This window comes from Mobula hypostoma, chromosome 5 (genome assembly GCF_963921235.1).
Source record: "Mobula hypostoma chromosome 5, sMobHyp1.1, whole genome shotgun sequence".
Lineage (NCBI taxonomy): Eukaryota > Metazoa > Chordata > Chondrichthyes > Myliobatiformes > Myliobatidae > Mobula > Mobula hypostoma.
In genome coordinates, this window is record NC_086101.1 from 169,449,414 (window position 1) to 169,471,939 (window position 22,526).

Genomic DNA, 22,526 nt, shown 5'->3' on the forward strand with positions numbered 1-22,526 from the left:
AGTGGTCAATAAGTGTATATCCATTTGATTTTTTAGAACAGGATTGATCATTTTACGGAGATGCAGATACAGAACATTGAAACAAAAACGAGCTGCTGGAATAACTCAGTGGGTCGGGCTACATTAGTGGAGGAAAATGGAGAGTTCAACATTTCAGGTTGATGCCCTCTGTCTGGACAGAGAGAGAAGAGGAATAGCCTGTATAAAGAGGTGAGGGCGATGGGTGGGGCAAGAGCTGGCAAGTGAGGTGGATCGAGGTGAGGAGGGGCTGATTGGCAGGTGGGGAGGAAATGGTAGAGATAGCGACGGAGGCTGCAAAGTGGTAATTGCAGATGACAAAGGGCTGAATCTGATAAAGGAGAAGGATGAGTGGGACCAAACAAGAGAAGGAAGGGGTATCTTTTGTTCAGTCACAAGTTGCTTGATTAATGCGCCTGCAAAGTGCAGTAAGATCAAAGAACTGATTGTGGACTTCAGAAAGGGTAAGACAAGGCAACACACATCAGTCCTCATCCAGGGATCAGAATGACCAATTTCAAGTTCCCGGGTGTCAACATCTCTGAGAATCTATCCTGGGCCCAACATACTGATGCAGTTGCAAAGGAGGCACAACAGAGGCTAACTTTCATTGGGAGTTTGAGGAGATTTGATACATAACCAAAGACACCTGAAAATTTCTACAAACATAGCGTGGAGAGCATTCTAACCGGCTGTATGACCGTCTGGTATTGGGAGAGGGCGACTGCACAGAATCGAAATAAGCTGCAGGAAGTTGTAAACTCAAGTCATCTCCGTCATGGACGCTAGTGTCCCAAGCATCAAGAATATCTTCAAGGCACGATGCTTCAGAAAGGCAACATCCATCATTAAGGACCCCTAACACCCCGGCCAAGCCCTCTTCTCATTGCTACCATCAGGAAGGAGGTACAGGAGCCTGAAGGCACACATTCAACGATTCAGGAACAACTTCTTTCCCTCTGCCATCAGATTTCTGAATATAATTAGTTTGCGGATGACACGAATCTGGGTGGCAGTGTTAGCTGTGAGGAGGATGCTAAGAGGATGCAGAGTGACTTGGATAGGTTGGGTGAGTGGGCAAATTCATGGCAGATGCAATTTAATGTGGATAAATGTGAAGTTATCCACTTTGGTGGCAAAAATAGGAAAACAGATTATTATCTGAATAGTGGCCAATTAGGAAAAGGGGAGGTGCAACGAGACCTGGGTGTCATTATACACCAGTCATTGAAAGTGGGCATGCAGGTACAGCAGGCGGTGAAAAAGGCGAATGGTATGCTGGCATTTATAGCAAGAGGATTCGAGTACAGGAGCAGGGAGGTACTACTGCAGTTGTACAAGGCCTTGGTGAGACCACACCTAGAGTATTGTGTGCAGTTTTGGTCCCCTAATCTGAGGAAAGACATCCTTGCCATAGAGGGAGTACAAAGAAGGTTCACCAGATTGATTCCTGGGATGGCAGGACTTTCATATGAAGAAAGACTGGATGAACTGGGTTTGTACTCGTTGGAATTTAGAAGATTGAGGGGGGATCTGATTGAAACGTATAAAATCCTAAAGGGATTGGACAGGCTAGATGCAGGAAGATTGTTCCCGATGTTGGGGAAGTCCAGAACGAGGGGTCACAGTTTGAGGATAAAGGGGAAGCCTTTTAGGACCGAGATTAGGAAAAACTTCTTCACACAGAGAGTGGTGAATCTGTGGAATTCTCTGCCACAGGAAACAGTTGAGGCCAGTTCATTGGCTATATTTAAGAGGGAATTAGATATGGCCCTTGTGGCTACGGGGGTCAGGGGGTATGGAGGGAAGGCTGGGGCAGGGTTCTGAGTTGGATGATCAGCTATGATCATAATAAATGGCGGTGCAGGCTCGAAGGGCCGAATGGCCTACTCCTGCACCTATTTTCTATGTTTCTATATATAACATTTTTAATACATATGTATATATATATACTTCTTACTATAATTTATGTATTGCAAATTTCATGGCATGTGCTGGTGATAGTAAACCTGATTCTGATATTTTGCAATATAAAGTGCAAATTTTTGCTGGAGGGTTTTCAAGGGTATCTGGAGCAGGAGAAGAGATAATTTATCACTTAACAGAATTGCAGAAGAGATATGAGGGGCTGAATGGCTTATTACTTTCATCTGAAGTGTTGAAGTTGAATGCTGTGCTGATAAGGTTCACAAAGCAATTTGGTATACCTGCTTCATAATCTAAATCTGCCCTTCAAAGAGATGGTACTGAGGTACCGAGGTTGAAGAAAACAAACAAAAGGAAAATAAATTAACAGCCATTGCAATGAGAAATGGAAAACTGAAGATTACAATTTTGTGCAGTGAAAATATGCCATTGGCATTTACCCAAGTTCGAGCCAGACCCTATGACTTATAACGTAATTTAATATAACAGTAATTTTGAGTTTATTCCCTCAATACAGTAGATACAGTAATTAGGCATTAATACATCTTTTGACTATAGTAAGTATTACAATTATTTCGACTCAATACATCAAAAACTAAATTTAATCCATCTAAGAGCAACATACAAAACGCTGAAGGAACTCAGTAGGCTAGGCAGCATCTAAAGCATGGAATAAATGGAGGTCGATGTTTCAGGCCGAATCATCGACTGTTTATTCCCTGCTTTAGATGCTGTCTGACCTGCTGAGTTCCTCCATCATTTCGTGTGTTGCTCTCAGGTGGATTTCCAGCACCTACAGAATCTTGTGTTTTTGATTCATCTAAACCAGAGAAGATGCAGAGAAGATTTACCAGGACGCTGCCCAGATTAGCAAACGTGTTTTACAAAGAAAGCCTGAACAAACTAGGGCTTTTCTCTTTGGAGCAAAGGAGGACAAGAGGCAACTTGACAGAAGTGTAAAAGATTATAAGAGGCATAGATAGAGCGGACAGCCAGCATCATTTTCCCAGGGCAATGATGGCTAATACCAGAGGACATCCTTTTAAGATGAGTGGAGGAAAGTTTAGGGGAGAGGTTAGAGGTTATAGTTTTTTTTAATATATACTGTAGCCAGAGCAGAAGGTGCTTGCAATGTGCTGCCTGGAGTGGTGGTAGAGGCTGATGCATCCGAACTATTTAAGAGACTTTTACATAGGCACAGAGATGAAAGGAAAATGGAGGGTCATGGGCTATGAGGAAGGAAAGGTTAGACTGACTGTGGAGTAGGTTCAAAGTCTCACACTATGTCATGGGCTGAAGGACCTGTACTGTTCTATGTTCAAATGCTTAACTTAAGCTAGAATATCATCATATATGTGGTTTACATGCAACCCACAGATCTGGTTAATTGGAAATATTATAATGCAGAGGATGATGTGATACATTTAATTTTCAACACTTACAGAACAGGACTGAGTACTCAATTCTTCAGATGGCTGGTTCTAATTGCCAGCCTTCTTGCAAATGGGCAGAAATCATTAATGTTTCTCAGCAGGACACAAAATTTAGCAAGAACAAGACCCCCTCAGGTGCTGTCACTTTCTCTCTCACACACCCAACAGCTTGAACAGTCCTGTTTTAAGAAATATGAAGTAGCCATTGAAACATCTTTACAATCAAGATCTAAACAGATCTGAAGGAAAGCAAAAACCCAAATTATAAATGACATTTCACAGAACATCTTGCGCAACACAAAAGACCTTTGCACTAGAAGTATAGGTTATTTTTCATTATTTATTGCTTATAAATCATCTACACCATTGAAATCTTTGGTAAAAATAAAATCTAGCTCTATTTAACAATAAAATATTCACAATGATCTACATACATATTGCACACAGAGGCTACTCAATGGTCACAGATAAGGAATGTTCGGAATTGTTCTGTGAGGTGCTTGCAACTTATACAACACATCTCTGCACCACCAAGAAAAATAAAACAATTCTCAAAGTTGTCTTAAAAAATATTTATTCAGTTTCTCACAACATTAATTACTGGCATCTGAACTTAAAGAAAACTACTGGATATCAGCTTGAAAGGGAAAAAATAGCTTTATGCATTGATTCAGTCATGTTGAGACAAAGTCATTTCACCTAGTGCTGCATCTGTCATGTGTGCACGGGGAAACAACAAACATCAAAACATCCCAGCAACATGTTCCTCTGGAAAAATGTCTGCAGCTTCCACTTCAATTTAAAAAAAAGCAGGGTCCCAATATGATTTTTTACTCATTCACAAAGTGCTCGATAGTGTTGGGCAGACTTTTTGCTCATCCAAATGATTTCGCAGTTCTGGACATAACTCAATCAGCAGCAACTCCATCAGTGTCTGAAAGATAAAAGGGAAGAAAAGGAATGATGTTTACTATATAATGTTTCTCAAAATCCATTTGGTAGAACTGAATCCAATAAGACTGCTGAACGGATCCTGACCCGGATCTGGGCTGTACCCTCCAAATATCCGGACCTGCCTCACGGTTTTTTTTGCACTACCTTATTTCCCATTTTTCTATTTTCTATTTATGATTTATAATTTAAATTTTTAATATTTACTAATTTTAACATTTAATATTTCTAATTCAGGGAGTGTGAAGCACAGAATCAAATATCACTGTGATGATTGTACATTCTAGTGCCAATTGTTTGGCGACAATAAAGTATAAAGTATATATATATATATAGACTGTGTCTAGAAAGTACTATTGGCTCTGACAAAGTGGTTCTGAAAAGCTGATGTTATACAAAGCCCCATGAGAGGGTGCTCTGTCCACAGGTATCTGGACAGCTATGAAAGACCAACAGCAGTGAAGATGTGTTGGTGTGGAAGATTGTTCTTATTCATGGCTTCTAATCAAAAATGTTGACATTAGGTGTTTAGAACATAGAATAAAACAGCACAGGAGTTGGCCCTTCAGCCCACAATGCCCATGCTGACCATGATGCTAAATTAAACCAATCCCAACTGCTGGCACATTTGATCCAAATGCCTCCATTTCCTGCATGCTCATGTCTAAATGCCTCTTAAACGTCACTATCACATCTACTTCATCACTTTCACCGACAGTGCTTTTCAGACACCTACTACTCTGTATATAAAAAAAATACTTGCCTCACACTTTAAAAATTACCCCCTCTCACCTTAAAGCTAGTCCTTGACATTTCCATCCTGGACAAAAAGACTGGCTATCTACTTTACCTATATCTCTCATTGGTTAGGCAGTACTTCGAGTATGGCGTGCAGTTCTGGTCACCACACAGTAAGATGGATGTGACTGCACTGGAGTGTGCGGAGGAGAATCATCAGGATGTTGCCTGGATTGGTTACTGTACAAGCAGAGATGGGATGGACTGGGTTTGTTTTCCCTTGAGTGAAGGGTTCTGATGAGTGATATGACAAAGATAGTAAGAGGCATAAATAGGGCAGTTAGTAAGAAACCTGCAAAAAATCATGGGTTTAAGGCGAGGGGCAAGAGGTTTGAAGGGAATCGGAGGGGTAAGTTTTTGAAAAAAAGATGAAATTGGATCTCAGACATGCTGCCAGAGAGGTGGTAGAGACATACAATCACAGCATTTAAGAGACATTTAAACAGGCATTCAAAGAGCAAAAGACTGTAGATATAATTCGGGTAAATGGGGTTAGGACAAATAGGCACAATGATGTGATGGGTTGAAGGGCCACCCTGTGCTGTACAACTTGATGACTCTCTAGTCTTAAGAATGTCCCTAAATGTCAAACTTATAAAAGCCACTGAGTAGAATAGAAACCTGCCAGCTATCAAATGGCATATTTTGGAGTGGGATCTCTGTGAATCAGAGTCCTACTGCTCCTGACATCCCAAAACTGGATTCCAAGAGCAGGTAACCATGAGAAGGATGGAGCTAGGGCAGGAGATCCAAAGCAGGATTTGGGTTAGGGAGCTTTGATCCACAGTGTTGCTGTGGTCAGCTGACCATTAACGATCTGAGCAGGTTAGTCATAGTCATAGTCATACTTTATTGACCCTGGGGAAATTGGTTTTTGTTACAGTTGCACCATAAATAATAAATAGTAATAGAACCATAGATAGTTAAATAGTAATATATAAATTATGCCAGGAAATAAGTCCAGGACCAGCCTATTGGCTCAGGGTGTCTGACCCTCCAAGGCAGGAGTTGTAAAGTTTGATGGCCACAGGCAGGAATGACTTCCTATGACGCTCTGTGTTGCATCTCGGTAGAATGAGTCTCTGGCTGAATGTACTCCTGTGCCCACCCAGTACATTATATAGTGGATGGGAGATATTGTCCAAGATGGCATGCAACTTGGACAGCATCCTCTTTTCAGATACCATCGTCAGAGAGTCCAGTTCCATCCCCACAACATCACTGGCCTTACAAATGAGTTTGTTGATTCTGTTGGTGTCTGCTACCCTCAGCCTGCTGCCCCAGCGCACAACAGCAAACATGATAGCACTGGCCACCACAGACTCGTAGAACATCCTCAGCATTGTCCAGCAGATGTTAATGGACCTCAGTCTCCTCAGGAAACAGAGACGGTTCTGACCCTTCTTGTAGACAGCCTCAGTGTTCTTTGACCAGTCCAGTTTATTGTCAATTCATATCCCCAGGTATTTGTAATCCTCCACCATGTCCACACTGACCCCCTGGATGGAAACAGGGGTTACCGGTACCTTAGCTCTCCTCAGGTCTACCACCAGCTCCTTAGTCTTTTTCACATTAAGCTGCAGATAATTCTGCTCACACCATGTGACAAAGTTTCCTACCGTAGCCCTGTACTCAGCCTCACCTCCCTTGCTGGTGCATCCAACTATAGCAGAGTCATCAGAAAACTCCTGAAGATGACAAGACTCTGTGCAGTAGTTGAAGTCCGAGGTGTAAATGGTGAAGAGAAAGGGAGACAAGACAGTTTCTTATACTGTGTATCAATTCACAGATATGGGTGCTACTGCTGATTCTAACATTTACTATTCATTCTTAATTGTTTCAGAACTATGAACTCAGTTAAGAGTCAACCATGTCCCTGGGGCCTGAATCACTTACAGGACAAACCAGTATACGATAGCAGATTTCCTTCCCTGTTGGACATAAATAAAACAGATGCATTTTTATTGCAGTCCTTTACTGAGACTAGTTCTTTATTGTTTGAAACAAAACTCATTTATTCAGAAATGGTCATGATGGAGTCCAGTGGGTGAACATCTTGGGTCTAATGATGATCATTTTTCACAGACTGACACACATTCAAGCTGCTAGGGAACAACAAGCACATTTTTCAAATGCCTTACAGCCAAAGGCTTGCCTGGTAGTTTTGAGAAAATGGTGGCAGAGCAGTTAAATTACTAGACTAGTAATCTTTCACAACTTCATATGTAATCTCTCAAGCATTCCAGTCTCACCATAATAGCGAGGAATTCAAACACAGTTCATAAAATAGAACGGGAATAAAAATGCAGAAGGAAAAACATGACCAGCAAAGTTGATCTTGCAAAGTCCACCTGACAAACATGAGACATAGCAGCAGAATTAGGCCATTTGGCCCATCGAGTCTGTTCTGCCTTATTATGATGGCCGATTTATTAACACACTCAACCCCATTTTCCTGTCTTCTCCCCTTTAGAGACATCTAGAAACTGGTATCTAAATTCAGACAGTTGTCCAAAATATAAATCAAGCAATAATCTGACTCAGTTGTACACATAAAACTAAAAAAAATAATTTAAACAATATTCCAAACCATGTGGGTCCTATCAGAAAGATGGGTGAGAGCAGAGTCCAGGTTGGAGGACTTGTGCCATCTTGGTACAGCAGGTAAAATAAGCATAAAGAAAATCACTTGCTCAGTCTGCAGTGGTGTTGAGCACTTGAAGAGTAGCAAGGACACAGTAGAAACTTCAATGAATGTTTTTATGGTGAGAGAGTGAGGGAGGGGGAGTGAGGGGGAGAGGGAGGGGGGAGAGGGAGGGGGGAGAGGGAGAGGGGAGATTCAAAAATAAATCCAACTTTCCCTCGTCCATCTACTTCACATAGAAGTATCAATAAATGATAGGCCAAAAGATATCCTGACCGTTCAAAGCACAACCTCCCATGATGTCAGACATAACCACTAGTTGAATGAGACTGAGGATAGATGTTGTGGTTAAAAACTGAGGTGCTGCAAGCCATCATCAGCAAAGGACCTGTAATCCCCACAATCTGTCCCATTCCCATACCAAAATATCTGGCCACATCTTTGTCTACTCCCACGATGAGGCCAAACTCAAGTTGGAGGAATAACACCTCATATTCTGTTTGGGCAGCCTCCAATCTGATGTTATGAACATCGATTTCTCTAACTTCCAGTAATTAATAACCCTCACACCTTCTTTTTCCATTCCTCATTCTGATTACCCTCTCTCCCCTTCTCATCTCCTCACCTACCCATCACCTCCCTCTGGTTCTCCTCCTTTCCTTTCTTCCATGATTCCCTGCTTAGATTCTTTCTTTCTCAGCCTTTACCTCTTCCAACTAATACCTCCAGCTTCTTATTACATCCCACTGCCCTACCTGGTCCAGCCTGACCTGGTTAGCTCCTCCAACATCTTGTGTATTTCCTGCATCTGAAGAATGTCTTGTGCTTATAGAAACATAGAAACATAGAAAATAGGTGCAGGAGTAGGCCATTCGGCCCTTCGAGCCTGCACCGCCATTTATTATGATCATGGCTGATCATCCAACTCAGAACCCCGCCCCAGCCTTCCCTCCATACCCCCTGACCCCCGTAGCCACAAGGGCCATATCTAACTCCCTCTTAAATATAGCCAATGAACTGGCCTCAACTGTTTCCTGTGGCAGAGAATTCCACAGATTCACCACTCTCTGTGTGAAGAAGTTTTTCCTAATCTCGGTCCTAAAAGGCTTCCCCTCTATCCTCAAACTGTGACCCCTCGTTCTGGACTTCCCCAACATCGGGAACAATCTTCCTGCATCTAGCCTGTCCAATCCCTTTAGGATTTTATACGTTTCAATCTGATCCCCCCTCAATCTTCTAAATTCCAATGAGTACAAGTCCAGTTCATCCAGTCTTTCTTCATATGAAAGTCCTGCCATCCCAGGAATCAATCTGGTGAACCTTCTTTGTACTCCCTCTATGGCAAGGATGTCTTTCCTCAGATTAGGGGACCAAAACTGCACACAATACTCCAGGTGTGGTCTCACCAAGGCCTTGTACAACTGCAGTAGTACCTCCCTGCTCCTGTACTCGAATCCTCTTGCTATAAATGCCAGCATACCATTCGCCTTTTTCACCGCCTGCTGTACCTGCATGCCCACTTTCAATGACTGGTGTATAATGACACCCAGGTCTCGTTGCACCTCCCCTTTTCCTAATCGGCCACCATTCAGTTAATAATCTGTTTTCCTATTTTTGCCACCAAAGTGGATAACTTCAGATTTATCCACATTAAATTGCATCTGCCATGAATTTGCCCACTCACCCAACCTATCCAAGTCACCCTGCATCCCCTTAGCATCCTCCTCACTGCTAACACTGCCACCCAGCTTCGTGTCATCCGCAAACTTGGAGATGCTGCATTTAATTCCCTCATCCAAGTCATTAATATATATTGTAAACAACTGGGGTCCCAGCACTGAGCCTTGCGGTACCCCACTAGTCACCGCCTGCCATTCTGAAAAGGTCCCGTTTATTCCCACTCTTTGCTTCCTGTCTGCTAACCAATTCTCCACCCACACCAATACCTTACCCCCAATACTGTGTGCTTTAAGTTTGCACACTAATCTCCTGTGTGGGACCTTATATATCTGTACCGCCTGGCATACTCACTGCCACTGTTATCAGATGGGAAGGATGTGTGTGGAGCACAGAAGAGCACCAGGAGCCCCTGAAAACAAGGCGCCATCAATGGGTTAATCAGACTGTGTTATAGGATCACATATACTGAATGGCGAAAGCTGTATTCAGCAGGCAAGACTAACAGACTTCTTAACCCCAGCAGAGCATGGAACTATCCAGCAACATATCTAGTTGTGCATGCAGACAGCAGGACGAAAGGTGCAAGCAATTTATCACATGCAGCTGCAATAACATTCCTACCCTCAAAGGCAAAAGAGGCCAGACCTCATCCACTAAAGACCTTCATTCAAAAGTTCCTTATGGATGCTCCATATCGGCTACTTCCTATGATGCCCACTATTACATAAGCCATTCATCAGTCAATGCAATTTACCTCACATACTATCAAGAAAGAGCTCGGACTGGATATAATAAAGATTCAATGACATTCCAGCTGTGTTTCTGATTACTTGTGTTCCAAACCTTGCCAAAGTTTCAGGTTACAATATTGGTATAATTGAGGTAATTATCTATATTTGTCCTATGTGTCTACGTGTAAAAAGCAGGTCAATTCCAATCCTGCTAAATGACATTGGCTGGGTATGATCGCAAGAGGAGTCACGGGGAAGATGAGGACTGTCCTAACCAGTTGCACTCTATCACCAACAACTTGATCAATAGTGCTCAGTCAGGATTTAGTCAGATGTAATTGGTTCCAAGCCTGATTGCAACCTTGCTCCAAAAGTGTAGTCATAATAGCTTCCCTTAACAACTAATTATTTGCAGTATCAAGCAGCCTCGATAAAATGTAAATCAATGAGAATCATGGGGAAGTATAATCTCACTAAGAAGTTGTATAAGACCATTAGACCATAAGATATAGGAGCAAAATCTGGCCATTTGGCCCATTGAGTTTGTTCCACCATTTCATCATGGTTGATCCAATTTTCCTCTCAGCCCCAATCTCCTGCCTTCTCCCTGTATCCCTTCATGCCCTGAAGCAGTGAAATCATCGGACAAAGTCAGCATGGATTTGTGAAAGGAAAATCATGTCTGACGAATCTCATAGAATTTTTAGAGGATGTAACCAGTAGAGTGGATAGGGGAGAACCAGTGGATGTGGTATATTTGGATTTTCAAAAGGCTTTTGACAAGGTCCCACACAGGAGATTAGTTTGCAAACTTAAAGCACACGGTATTGGGGGTAAGGTAATGGTGTGGGTGGAGAATTGGTTAGCAGACAGGAAGCAAAGAGTGGGAATAAACGGGACCTTTTCAGAATGGCAGGCGGTGACTAGTGGGGTACCACAAGGCTCAGTGCTGGGACCCCAGTTGTTTACAATATATATTAATGACTTGGATGAGGGAATTAAATGCAGCATCTCCAAGTTTGCGGATGACACGAAGCTGGGTGGCAGTGTTAGCTGTGAGGAGGATGCTAAGAGGATGCAGGGTGACTTGGATAGGTTGGGTGAGTGGGCAAATTCATGGCAGATGCAATTTAATGTGGATAAATGTGAAGTTATCCACTTTGGTGGCAAAAATAGGAAAACAGATTATTATCTGAATGGTGGCCGATTAGGAAAAGGGGAGGTGCAACGAGACCTGGGTGTCATTATACACCAGTCATTGAAAGTGGGCATGCAGGTACAGCAGGCGGTGAAAAAGGCAAATGGTATGCTGGCATTTATAGCAAGAGGATTCGAGTACAGGAGCAGGGAGGTACTACTGCAGGTGTACAAGGCCTTGGTGAGACCACACCTGGAGTATTGTGCGCAGTTTTGGTCCCCTAATCTGAGGAAAGACATCCTTGCCATAGAGGGAGTACAAAGAAGGTTCACCAGATTGATTCCTGGGATGGCAGGACTTTCATATGAAGAAAGACTGGATGAACTGGGCTTGTACTCGTTGGAATTTAGAAGATTGAGGGGGGATCTGATTGAAACGTATAAAATCCTAAAGGGATTGGACAGGCTAGATGCAGGAAGATTGTTCCCGATGTTGGGGAAGTCCAGAACGAGGGGTCACAGTTTGAGGATAAAGGGGAAGCCTTTTAGGACCGAGATTAGGAAAAACTTCTTCACACAGAGAGTGGTGAATCTGTGGAATTCTCTGCCACAGGAAACAGTTGAGGCCAGTTCATTGGCTATATTTAAGAGGGAGTTAGATATGGCCCTTGTGGCAACGGGGGTCAGGGGGTATGGAGGGAAGGCTGGGGCGGGGTTCTGAGTTGGATGATCAGCCATGATCATAATAAATGGCGGTGCAGGCTCGAAGGGCCGAATGGCCTACTCCTGCACCTATTTTCTATGTTTCTATGTTTCTATGATCAATCAAGAATCTATCAACTTCTGCCTTAAATATACATAAAAACTTAGCCTCCACAGCTGCTGATGGCAAAGAATTCCACAGATTAACCACTCTCTGGCTAAAGAAATTCCTCCTCACCTCCAAAAGGATCCCCCTCTATTCTGAGGCTGTGTCCTTTGGTCTTAGACTCCCCCCCATAGGAAACACCGTCTCCAGGTCCACTCTATCAAGGTTTCAATGAGGTCACCCCTTATTCTTCTGAATGCTAGTGAATACAAACCCAGAGCCATCAAATGCTCTTTATATGACAAGCCATTTAATCCTGGAATCATTTCTGTGAATTTCCTTTGAACCTTTCCAGTTTCAGCACATCCTTTCTAAGATAAGGGGCAAAACTGCTCACAATACTCTAAGTGAAGCCTCACTGGTGCTTCATAAAGTCTCAGTATTACATCCTTGCTTTTATATTCTAGTCCTTTGAAAAAAATGCTAACATTGCATTTGCCTTCCTCACCATAGACTCAACCTGCAAATTAACCTTTAGGGAATCTTGCACAAGGACTCCCAAGTCCCTTTGCACCTCAATTATTTTTGTATTTTCTCTCCATTTAGAAAATAGGTAACCCTTTAATTTCTTCTACCAAAGTGCATGACCATACACTTCCCGACACTGTATTCCATCTGTCATTTCTTTGCTCATTCTCCTAATCTGTTCAAGTCCTTCTGTAGTCTACTTCCTCAAAACTACCTGCCCTTCCACCTATTTTAATATTGTCTGCAAACTTTGCAATAAAGCCATCAATTCCATCATTAAATCATTGACATACAACATAAAAAGAATCAGTCCCAACACAGACCCCTGTGGAACACCAGTCATCACTGACAGCAGCCAGAAAAGGCTCCCTTTATTCCCACTCTTTCCCTCCTGCCAATCAGCCACTGCTTTATCCATGCTATATTTCATATAATATCATCTCATAGCTTGTTAAGTAGCCTCATGCGTGGCACCTTGTTGAAGGCCTTCTGAAAATCCAAGTACACAACATCAACCAATTCTCCTTTGTCTACCTTGCTTTTTATTTCTTCAAAGAATTCCAACAGATTTTTCAGGCAAGATTTTCCCTTGAGGAAACCGTGCTGACTAGGGCCTATTTTATCCTGTGCCTCCAAGTACCCTGAGACCTCATCCTTAATAATCAACTCCAACATCTTCCCAAACAATGATGTCAGATTAATTGGCCTGTAGTTTCCTTTCTTCTGCCTCCCTCCCTTCTTGAAGGGTGGAGTGACATTTGCAATTTTCCAGTCCTCTGGAAATAGTTGGAAGTTTGGTGGGAGGGTGCAGCTGATTAAAATTAGCAGGTGCAATGTGTTTGAACATCAACAAGCTGTTACTGCTGCTGAAATGGTTCTTAAGTGACATTTATGTGCTTATTGGAAGTATTTGAATAAAGAATTAAATTGACATGTTAAAATATGATACATGGGGAGAAAAGTATAGTGCTTTTAACGTAGCTTTTTCCTCATAGGCCTCACAAGAACATCAACAGCATTGGCCCTGAACCAACTGAGGAGATGTTAGGGAAGATGATAAAAGTATTGTTAAAGAGGTAGGTTCAAAGATTGAGAAGATCACTGTGTGAATTCAAGTTCAAAGCTGAGGGAGCTTCAGGCATGTCTAGGATAAGCAGAACAGTTATAATGCAATCTACAAAAGAGGCCAGAAGTGGAGGAATACAAGTATCTGGGAGACTGATAAGGCCTTAGGAGTTCAAGTATTTTTTGGAAAATTCCACCCCACTCAAAACTAGCTACTAATTTCCAAATGTATCACATTCTCAAGCCGACAATTAAGAACAAAAGCTTACCATTTACGCAGAAAACCTGGAGGGTCAACTGGGAATTGCGTCGGCATGGCCTCATCGACCACAGATGAGACAGCCTTGCTGACCTAATCAATTACCACATCTCTCTGCCATGACTGACATTTTATTAACATTTCAGTTAAAATAACATTTCTTTTGGTGACATTTTGTCACATCTTATCTACACAGTTTGAACAACCTCTTTCATTATTAAACCTTAAGCAATGCATACGTCAGAATTAGGTAATAACTATTATTTTTCCACCTGAATTAAGCTAATGAATCATGGTATGCATTATTCCTCACTAGAATTTGTGTACGTATAAAAAAAGCCCAAGGCTTTTAGTATTTTTAGCAATTAGCGCAGCTGTAGAGATGCTAATCAAAATGCTGCTATTCAGCTTGACTAGGTAATAAGAACAGGATATGATTTGCTTAAGATGAAATGGTTGATGTCTCTGTATTACAAAAATAACCAATTAAAATGCATTAAGTCAAAAGCTGTCAGGTTGGTAGATCCAATTCATTGAAAGAATGTAGAAGATTCTGTACTAAGTGGTAAAAAACTGAACTTCTGAAACAGCTGTAGTAGTATTCCCAGGGGTTCTTTTTGTGCCAATATAACAATGACTTAGACTTAAATGCAGAGGTTTAGGTAAAAGTAACTTGTTGGACAGTAAGGGTTTATTTGATAATTTGGTCAGTTTGACAGTAGAAGTGGCAAATGGAACTCAATCCAGAGAAGTGTAAGAAAATGAATTTGGGGAGGTGAAGCAAAATGAGAATATACATTCAGTAAGAAGATATGAGGCACGTGGAGCGAAACATACAAAATGCTGGAGGAACTCAGCAAGTCAGGCAGCAGATTGCACTCCATAGAACCTGCCTGACCTGCTGAGTTACTGCAGCATTTTGGGAGTGTTGTTCTGGATTTCCAGAATCTGCACAATATCTTGTGATTAAAGACCTTGGAGCACATGTTCAGATTCTTAAGAGGCAGCAGAACAGTAAAAAAGATGGTTAAAAAGGGACACTTTATTAGCCATGAAACAAAATATAAGCAGGGAAGGTTACTCTAGAACTGTATCAGCAATTAAACCACAGCTCGAGAACTACACACAGTCCTAGTCATCACATTACAGGAAGGATATGAATGTGCTGGAGAGGGTGCTGTACGTTGCCAGGACTGGGGCATTCTAAATGTGGGCAAAGATAGCATAGGTTTGGATTGCTTTCCCTATAATATACAGTACTGTGCAAAAGTCTTAGGCACATGTAACAAAAAGCTGTAAAGCGAAGATGTTTTCAAAAATAATGACATGAAAAGTTTCTAAATATCAAAAACATTACTATAAAGGGCAATAAACAGTTAAAAAAAATTAAATCAAATCAATATGTGGTGTGACCACCCTTTGCCTATGAAACTGCATCAATTCTCTTAGGTATACTGCTGTGCAGTTTTATAAGAAAATTGGCTGGTAGGTTGTTCCAACCACCATGGAGAATTTGACACTGTTCTTCGGCAGACTTTGACTGCCTCGCTTGCTGAGGATAATACCAGATGGCCTTGATGACATTGAGATCAGGGCTCCAAGGAGGCCATATCCTCTGTTGTAGAACTCCTTGTTCTTTTTGCTGAAGGTAGTCCTTTATGACCTTGGCCATGTGTTTGTGTCCATCGTCCTGCTGCGGAATGAAGTTGAGATCAATCAGATGCCTTGCTGATAGTACTGTGTGATGGATAAGAATCTGCTTGTACTTCTCAACATTGAGGATTCCATTAATCCTGACCAGATCACCAATTCCATCAGCAGAAATTCTGCCCCAAACTTGCAGGGATCCTCCCTCGTGCTTCACCATTGGTTGCAGACACTCATCCATGTAGTGCTCTCTAGCTCTTCTATGGACAAACTGCCTTCTAAATGAGGCAAAAATTTCAAATTTTGACTCGTCAGTCCAGAGCATTTGCTACCATTGTTCAGCACCTCAGTCCTGTTTTTGTGCATAGGTGAGCCTCTTGGCTGTGTTTCCACTTTGGAGGAATGGCACTTTGGCAGCAACTCTTCCATGAAGATTACTTCTGACAAGTTTCTGTGAGTTCAGAGTTGTTAGCTGTGCTGGACCTCTTCCAAATTAGAAGGGATGTCAGTTTGATGCATCTTTCATCTGCTGCGCTCAGTTTCTGTGGCTGACCACTGTGTTTCTGAGCCGTTTCTCAACCTGACCCATTGCTTTGTGCTTCTCCAGAAAAGCTTAGACAGCACATCCTGAAACTCCTGTCTGCACTGAAATTACTGTTTGGGAGAGAACTAGCTGGTGCAGGATGACCACCTAGTGTCTTGTTGCTATGCTCACTCTTGCCATGGTGTAAGAATTGATGACTTGAAGGTTAAACTGTCACATCTGCCACACTCTCAACTTTTACTGTGGTTGTTCTTTGACCGGTTTGATTTCTTCCACGCCCTTTCCTTTTCAGTTAATCAGTTTAGTTCATTCAGCTCATTATGACATTGCTAATTAGCATTCTGTTTGAATTCTTTGTTTAATCTTGCACTGGGCTATATGGCCTAAAATAATCAAGTTTTTATTTGAAAATGGTCTATAAATTAATATGTTACTTTCTTTAACAAAATATTCCCTTTTACACTTAATTGTTGTTTGGAAAATGAATGTTTGCAAATCTAAATATGCTCTTTTCTGCTGGCATACTATTTCAGAAGACAAAAATAAACATCTAATACAAAATTTATATTAAAAATCTAGGGTGCCCTAGACTTTTACACAGTACTGTAGGAGGCAGGAGTTAATTAAGATGTGTAAATAACAGTAAATCTGAAGGAGTTAGTTCCCTGAGGAAATGGGGAAATTATGTCATTGATCATTAGCATCATTGATAAATTGAGGTGTTTTTTTTCAGATGAAGAGGCGATTAGAACTTACTGGCTGAACGGGTGGGAGAGCTAGGAACTTGTAACACATTTAAATAGTACTTTGATGTAAAGCTGAAGGTGGGCCTTCAAAGTAGGATTAGCCTACAGAATTTTTTCAAGACAGGCATAGAAAGAATAGTTCAATAGCCTTCTTCAGGCTTATAAATGAATACAGTATATTGCAGTTAATTGGGACCAGTACATTTTGGCCCAATGAACCGGCCGAAGTTTTATGGAAATAGTTAAAAACGCATACAAAAGACAAACTACCATTTAATAGAGAAGCAAATTATGTATTTAAATTAACTACAGAACAAATAAGAACATTACCAATACTACTACAGTACTATAAAACTGTTCCTAATAGTTATTGGCAGAGGTATTCATCCAGTGTGCACTGCTGTGTTCTTTTGACGGGCTGTAAATGAACAAAATCAGCACAGACACGTAAAGAGATAATGGACTGACTTCATACAATGTTTTTGGCAATTGCATCCTCCAAATCTTCATTTTCATTGTAACATTCCAGATTGATTATAGATATCTTCAAATTCTTCATAGTGCCTAACCTCTTGAAGTAGTAAAATTGCTTCATTTTCACTCCTGGCCATTTCTGGCATCTCCAAGCCAAAACAGTTCTGAATTGTCTTACTGCTTATTTCTTACCAACTATCAGTGACAAAAAAACACTGCTTTTTGATCACAGACGTAACTGATGCTATTTAAAAACAGTTCACTCTAAGCATGGTGTTGTGTCAAATGGCTACACAAGTGCACATGACTGACTCTAGCTGGAAACTGTTTGGCAGCAGTCTCCTGTCCCAATTAAGTGGCCCCGTGCCCCAAATAAATGAAGGTAATCTTGGCTATTTTCACGATTAGGTTTTGTTCTTTAAGAGTTATCCCAAATAAGTGGTTGCTCCGATTAACTAATGGCCCAATTATTCGGAATCCACTGTATCTGAAATGTATTCTGAAAGCCCTACTGTTTCAATCCATCAGAACCACTAACTTATATTTACTTCCTTCAATCTCGATATTGTCAGCACAAGATGCAAGAGCACTGACTCAGTGCAGACAGCCTAAGATAGTACAGAGAGGTGCACTAGTAGGACATTTGCTCCCTCCCCCACCTTTGACCCTTTAAAGCCAGGCCTCTCCCTGTCACGTATTTAGTGTAATTGATGCTCTTCCCACCACACAACAGTACCGCATTTTAATGAAGGGAGAAGAATCGGTATTGATCATCCAGTTATAAGAAAGATGTTATTAAACTAGGAGTGTAGTAAAGATTTATCAGGATGTTGCCTGGACTTGGGAGCCTGGGGTACAAGCAGAGGTTGGGACTTTATTCCCTGCAATGTGGGAGATGAGGACTGACCTCACAGAGATACATAAAATCTTGAGGGGCATAGTCCTTGTCTCAGGGAGCGAGTGCTAAAACAAGAAAGTGTAATAGTGTCACAGATCAGAGTTCAGATCTTATCTTTGGTCTGGGAAAGAGTTAGCCTCGGAAGGGAAGGAGCAGGCGATAGGATGAAGGGGAGATGCCAGCTGTTGTGGAAGCTGTGACAAGGAAACGGTTAAAATTACGTGCTGACAGAACAGAATGGAGTCACTGCACAATCTCAGGCTGAACCATACGTTGAGAGGAAGACTTCCCTTTGTGCAGTCTTTTCTTAAGTGTGAAAGCCCAGTAAGGCAAGGGTCAAAATGATAAGCTGACAGAGACAGTGTTCAGACATAGAGCAGTCACCCAGGCTGAGTATGGCCCTTGAAAGCTTCACGATCTTGTGCAGCCTTTCTTTTGAAGCCTGAGAAGCAAGGTCACCAAGCATACCAAGACAAGATAAAGATGCAAATGAAGGATTCTAGGGCCAAACTTACAATTGGACCGATATTTTACTCAGCCCCAAGTATCACTGACTTTTAACACAGATTTAATTGGTTATTAATACCTGAAATATGCATTAGGATTGGTATATACATATGCAAATGATGGGATCCAAATTGCATACAAAGTTTCTATTGTATCAATATCTGTGTCCAACAAGTCAATTTCTGTATAAAAATTACATTCCTTTACTCAAACTTCAGAATAGTCTGGTTCAGAACAGGGGCCAAGCAGTTTCCTTGTGCACAAGTAAAGTGTGAGTGAGGAAGGAGTGCAAGTTGTCAGGGTCCAGTTAATCAGCAACAACACTGTCATCTTTATACCCAAAGAGTTAGTCATACTGTAAATGCCACCACCTGAGCCCACACAGTGTTACGTAGTTCCTATGGTACTCACGTAGAGGAGATGCTTGTTGGCACTGGATTCCTGGAGCGCACTGAAGACTTTAATGATCCCATGTCGCGCGTTCTGCTGTCCAACAAGGTTCTGCAGTGCATCTGGGAAAGCACAGCAAGGGTTAATTAATAGCTCTTGGTTCACATCACAAGATTTGCAGTTGACTCATCGTAAGGAAGATTGCCTCAAGAAAGGAAGGAGGTTACAGACATGTCAGATATAACCAGCAGGTCCGGATTTTGCTGCAGAATTTACCATTTGTATGTTGCAAAATTGACAGCATTATCAGGATGGTTGCACCAGCTTTGGTTGAATAAGCCCTGAGGTTACTGCTGCTAACTGAGCACTTCTCAGGTTGTGCTTTTACATTAAAATGACGTAAACCAACATGAATGTAAACATTATAGTGCATTAGTCCCACTGTAAGATACACCGAAAAACAAATGCTTCCTGACAGAAAATGCTGGAGGAACTCAGCAGGTCAGACAGCTACGGAAAAGAGTAAACATTCAACTTTTCAGGCCAAGACCCTTCTTCAGGACTGGTCTCGGCCTGAAATGTCAACTGTTTACTCTTTCCCATAGATGCTGCTTGAGCTGCTGAGTTCCTGCAGCATTTTGTGTCTCTTTGGTCTTTCAGCATATGGAGACATTCTCGTGCTTGTGCTTAGTTACACGGTATCAGGGTGTGTATTTAAAAGGAGGCGATACGGCGGTGTAGGGGTTAGCCCAGTGCTATTCCAGCTCCAGCCATCCAGGTTCAATTCCCACCGTCACCTGTATGTTCCCCCATGACTATATGGGTTTTCTCCAGGTGCTGAGGTTTCCTCCCACATTCCAAAGACGTACATGTTATTAGAGTAATTGGCCAGATGGGTGTAACTGTATAGGCCAGAAGGGCTTGTTCCCACGCATATCATGAAACAAAAATAAATTAAATACATATTGTAGATCAGCAAACTTTGCCTCTGAAAATGGAATACAGTATTAAGTACATATCATAGAATCATTGCATGAATATTTCAAAATAGTGAAACATTTGCAAATAAAAAGTTCTACTTTTAATTACAGCTTGAGCATCTGCAGCATCTTTAGTATTTTATGTAATGTATAACCACAATTTAATAATTGCTTCTTTTGATCTACTTTGACTTCATTTTAATTTGACTTTAACTTCCTTCATTTGCTTAGCTGCTCAGCCAGTTTGATGGCATCACAGCTGTTGGATGCCAGAGATCCCTTTGACTTGACACCTGACACCAACAGGCATTGGGAAAGCAAAGTTGTTGCCATGGAAACCACTAAGAACTTTGTCCACCTGTCAATCTGCCTACTTCCAGGTCTCCAGGCACAGCTCAACAGGCACCCCTCTGGTCTTGTTGCTGAATACACCAAGGCACTACATCTCAGGTTGTGCTTTTACAGCCAACCATCTTAAAATGACCTAAAACAACATGAATGTAAACATTGTAGTGCATTACACAGAGAAACAAATGCTTCCTTACAGAAAATGCTAGAGGAACTCAGCAGGTCAAGCAGCACCTATGGAAAAGAGTAAACAGTCGACTTTTCGAGGCACTGGCTCAATCAGGATAGCAAAAAGAACACAACTAAAAGTTCCACGACAGGAGGGTAGCCGAGTGCAAGGCAAAAAGAAAGTTCTATTTAATGGATCAGTATTGAGGATATTGATGAAAACAAAAGCTGGTGAATGTTGTGAACCTGCTGATCCATGTCCCAGGGTTTCAAAAGAAATTGCTACCACAGATGGCATTGATTTTGATCTTCCAGAAAATCTCCAGATTTTAAGAATGGCCCCAGGAAACTGAATGACAAAGACAAACAGAGAAGTGCAAATCTGTAAAGATGGTCATTAGATAAACAGAAGTTCTTATAAGGACATGGGTACAAGGTGGATCTTAACAGGACGAGATAAGGTTGACACCAAATTATAAAATAATTATAAAAGAGTAAAAGGGAGGTGAGAGTTGATACTGGACCACTGGAAAATGATGCTAGTGAGGTAGTAATGGGGGACAAAGAAATGGCAGATGAACTTAATGGGTACTTTGCACTTAAGGTGGATAAGTCACCTGGGCCAGATGGACTACATCCCAGAGTTCTGAGAGAGGTTGCTGAAGAGATAACGGATGCATTGGTCGTGATCTTACAAGAATCATGATTCTGGCAGGGTCCCAGAAGACTGGAAGATTGCAAATACAACTCCACTCTTTAAGAAGGGAGGAAGGCAAAAGAAAAGAAATTATACACCAGTTAGTCTAACCTCAGTGGTTGGGAAAGTGCTGGAGTCTATTATTAAGGATGAAGTTTTGGGGCATATGGACACTAATGATAAAAATAAGTCAAAATCAACATGGTTTCTGCCAAGGGAAATCTTGTCTGACAAATCTGTTAGAGTTCTTCAAGGAAGTAACAAGCAGGGTGGACAAAGGAGAGGCAGTGGTTGTCATTTTCTTAGATTTTCAGAAGGCGTTTGATAAGGTGTCACACATGAGGCTGCTTAACAAGACAAAATCCTATGGTGTTACAGGAAAAATACTGACATGGACAGTGGAATGGCTGAGAGGCAGGAGGCAGTGAGTGCAAATAAAAGGGGCTTTTTCTGGTTGGCTGCCAGTGACTAGTGGTGTTCTTCAGGGGTCAGTATTGGGACCGCTGCTTTTCACATTATTTGTCAGAGATTTATATAATGGAATTGAAGGCTTTGTGGCAAAGTTGATACGATGATAGGTGGAGGGGTAGGTACTGCTGAGGAAGCAATGCGATTGCAGCAGAACTTAGACAAACCGGAAGAATGGGCAAAAAAAAGTGGCAAAGGGGCAGAGGAATTGAAAGTCCTCATGCAAGGCAAATGCAATGTTGGCATTTATTTCAAGAGGAAGAGTATATACAAGCAAAGAGATAACGCTGAGCATTCATAAGACACTAGTCGGGTCCCATGGAGTATTGTCAACCTTTTGGACCCCATAATTCAGAAAGGATGTGTTGTCATTGGAGAGAGTCCAGAGAAGGTTCATGAGGATGATTCCAAGAATAAAAGGGTTAACATATAAGGAACGTTGGCAGCTTTGGGCCTGCACTCACTGAAATTTAGAAGAATGCGGGGGTGGGGGGGGGGTTCTAATGAAACCTACCAAATGTTGAAAGGGCTAGATAGGGTGGATGTGGAGAGGATGTTTCCTGTTGTGAGGGTATCCAGAACTAGAGGGCACAGCCTCAAAACTGAGAGGTGACCCTTTAGAACAGAGTCAAGGAGGAATTTTTTTTAGCCAGAGAGTAGCAAGTCTGTGAAATGCTCTGC

General features: G+C 41.7%; 1 protein-coding gene across 3 annotated transcripts in view; it reads right to left on the reverse strand.

Annotated features, from left to right (window-relative positions):
* Window positions 1-2,438: 2,438 nt before the first annotated feature.
* The window catches only part of snx25 (sorting nexin 25), a 294,956-nt gene continuing 274,868 nt past the window's right edge, over window positions 2,439-22,526 (reverse strand). For all 3 annotated transcript variants that reach the window (XM_063049392.1, XM_063049391.1, XM_063049390.1), the window contains 2 exons: window positions 19,206-19,306; window positions 2,439-4,311 (listed from right to left, as the gene is read on the reverse strand). In XM_063049392.1, the coding sequence (XP_062905462.1) occupies window positions 4,216-4,311; window positions 19,206-19,306 (197 nt within the window). In that variant the 3' untranslated portion in view covers window positions 2,439-4,215. The remainder of the gene's footprint in view (window positions 4,312-19,205; window positions 19,307-22,526) is intronic.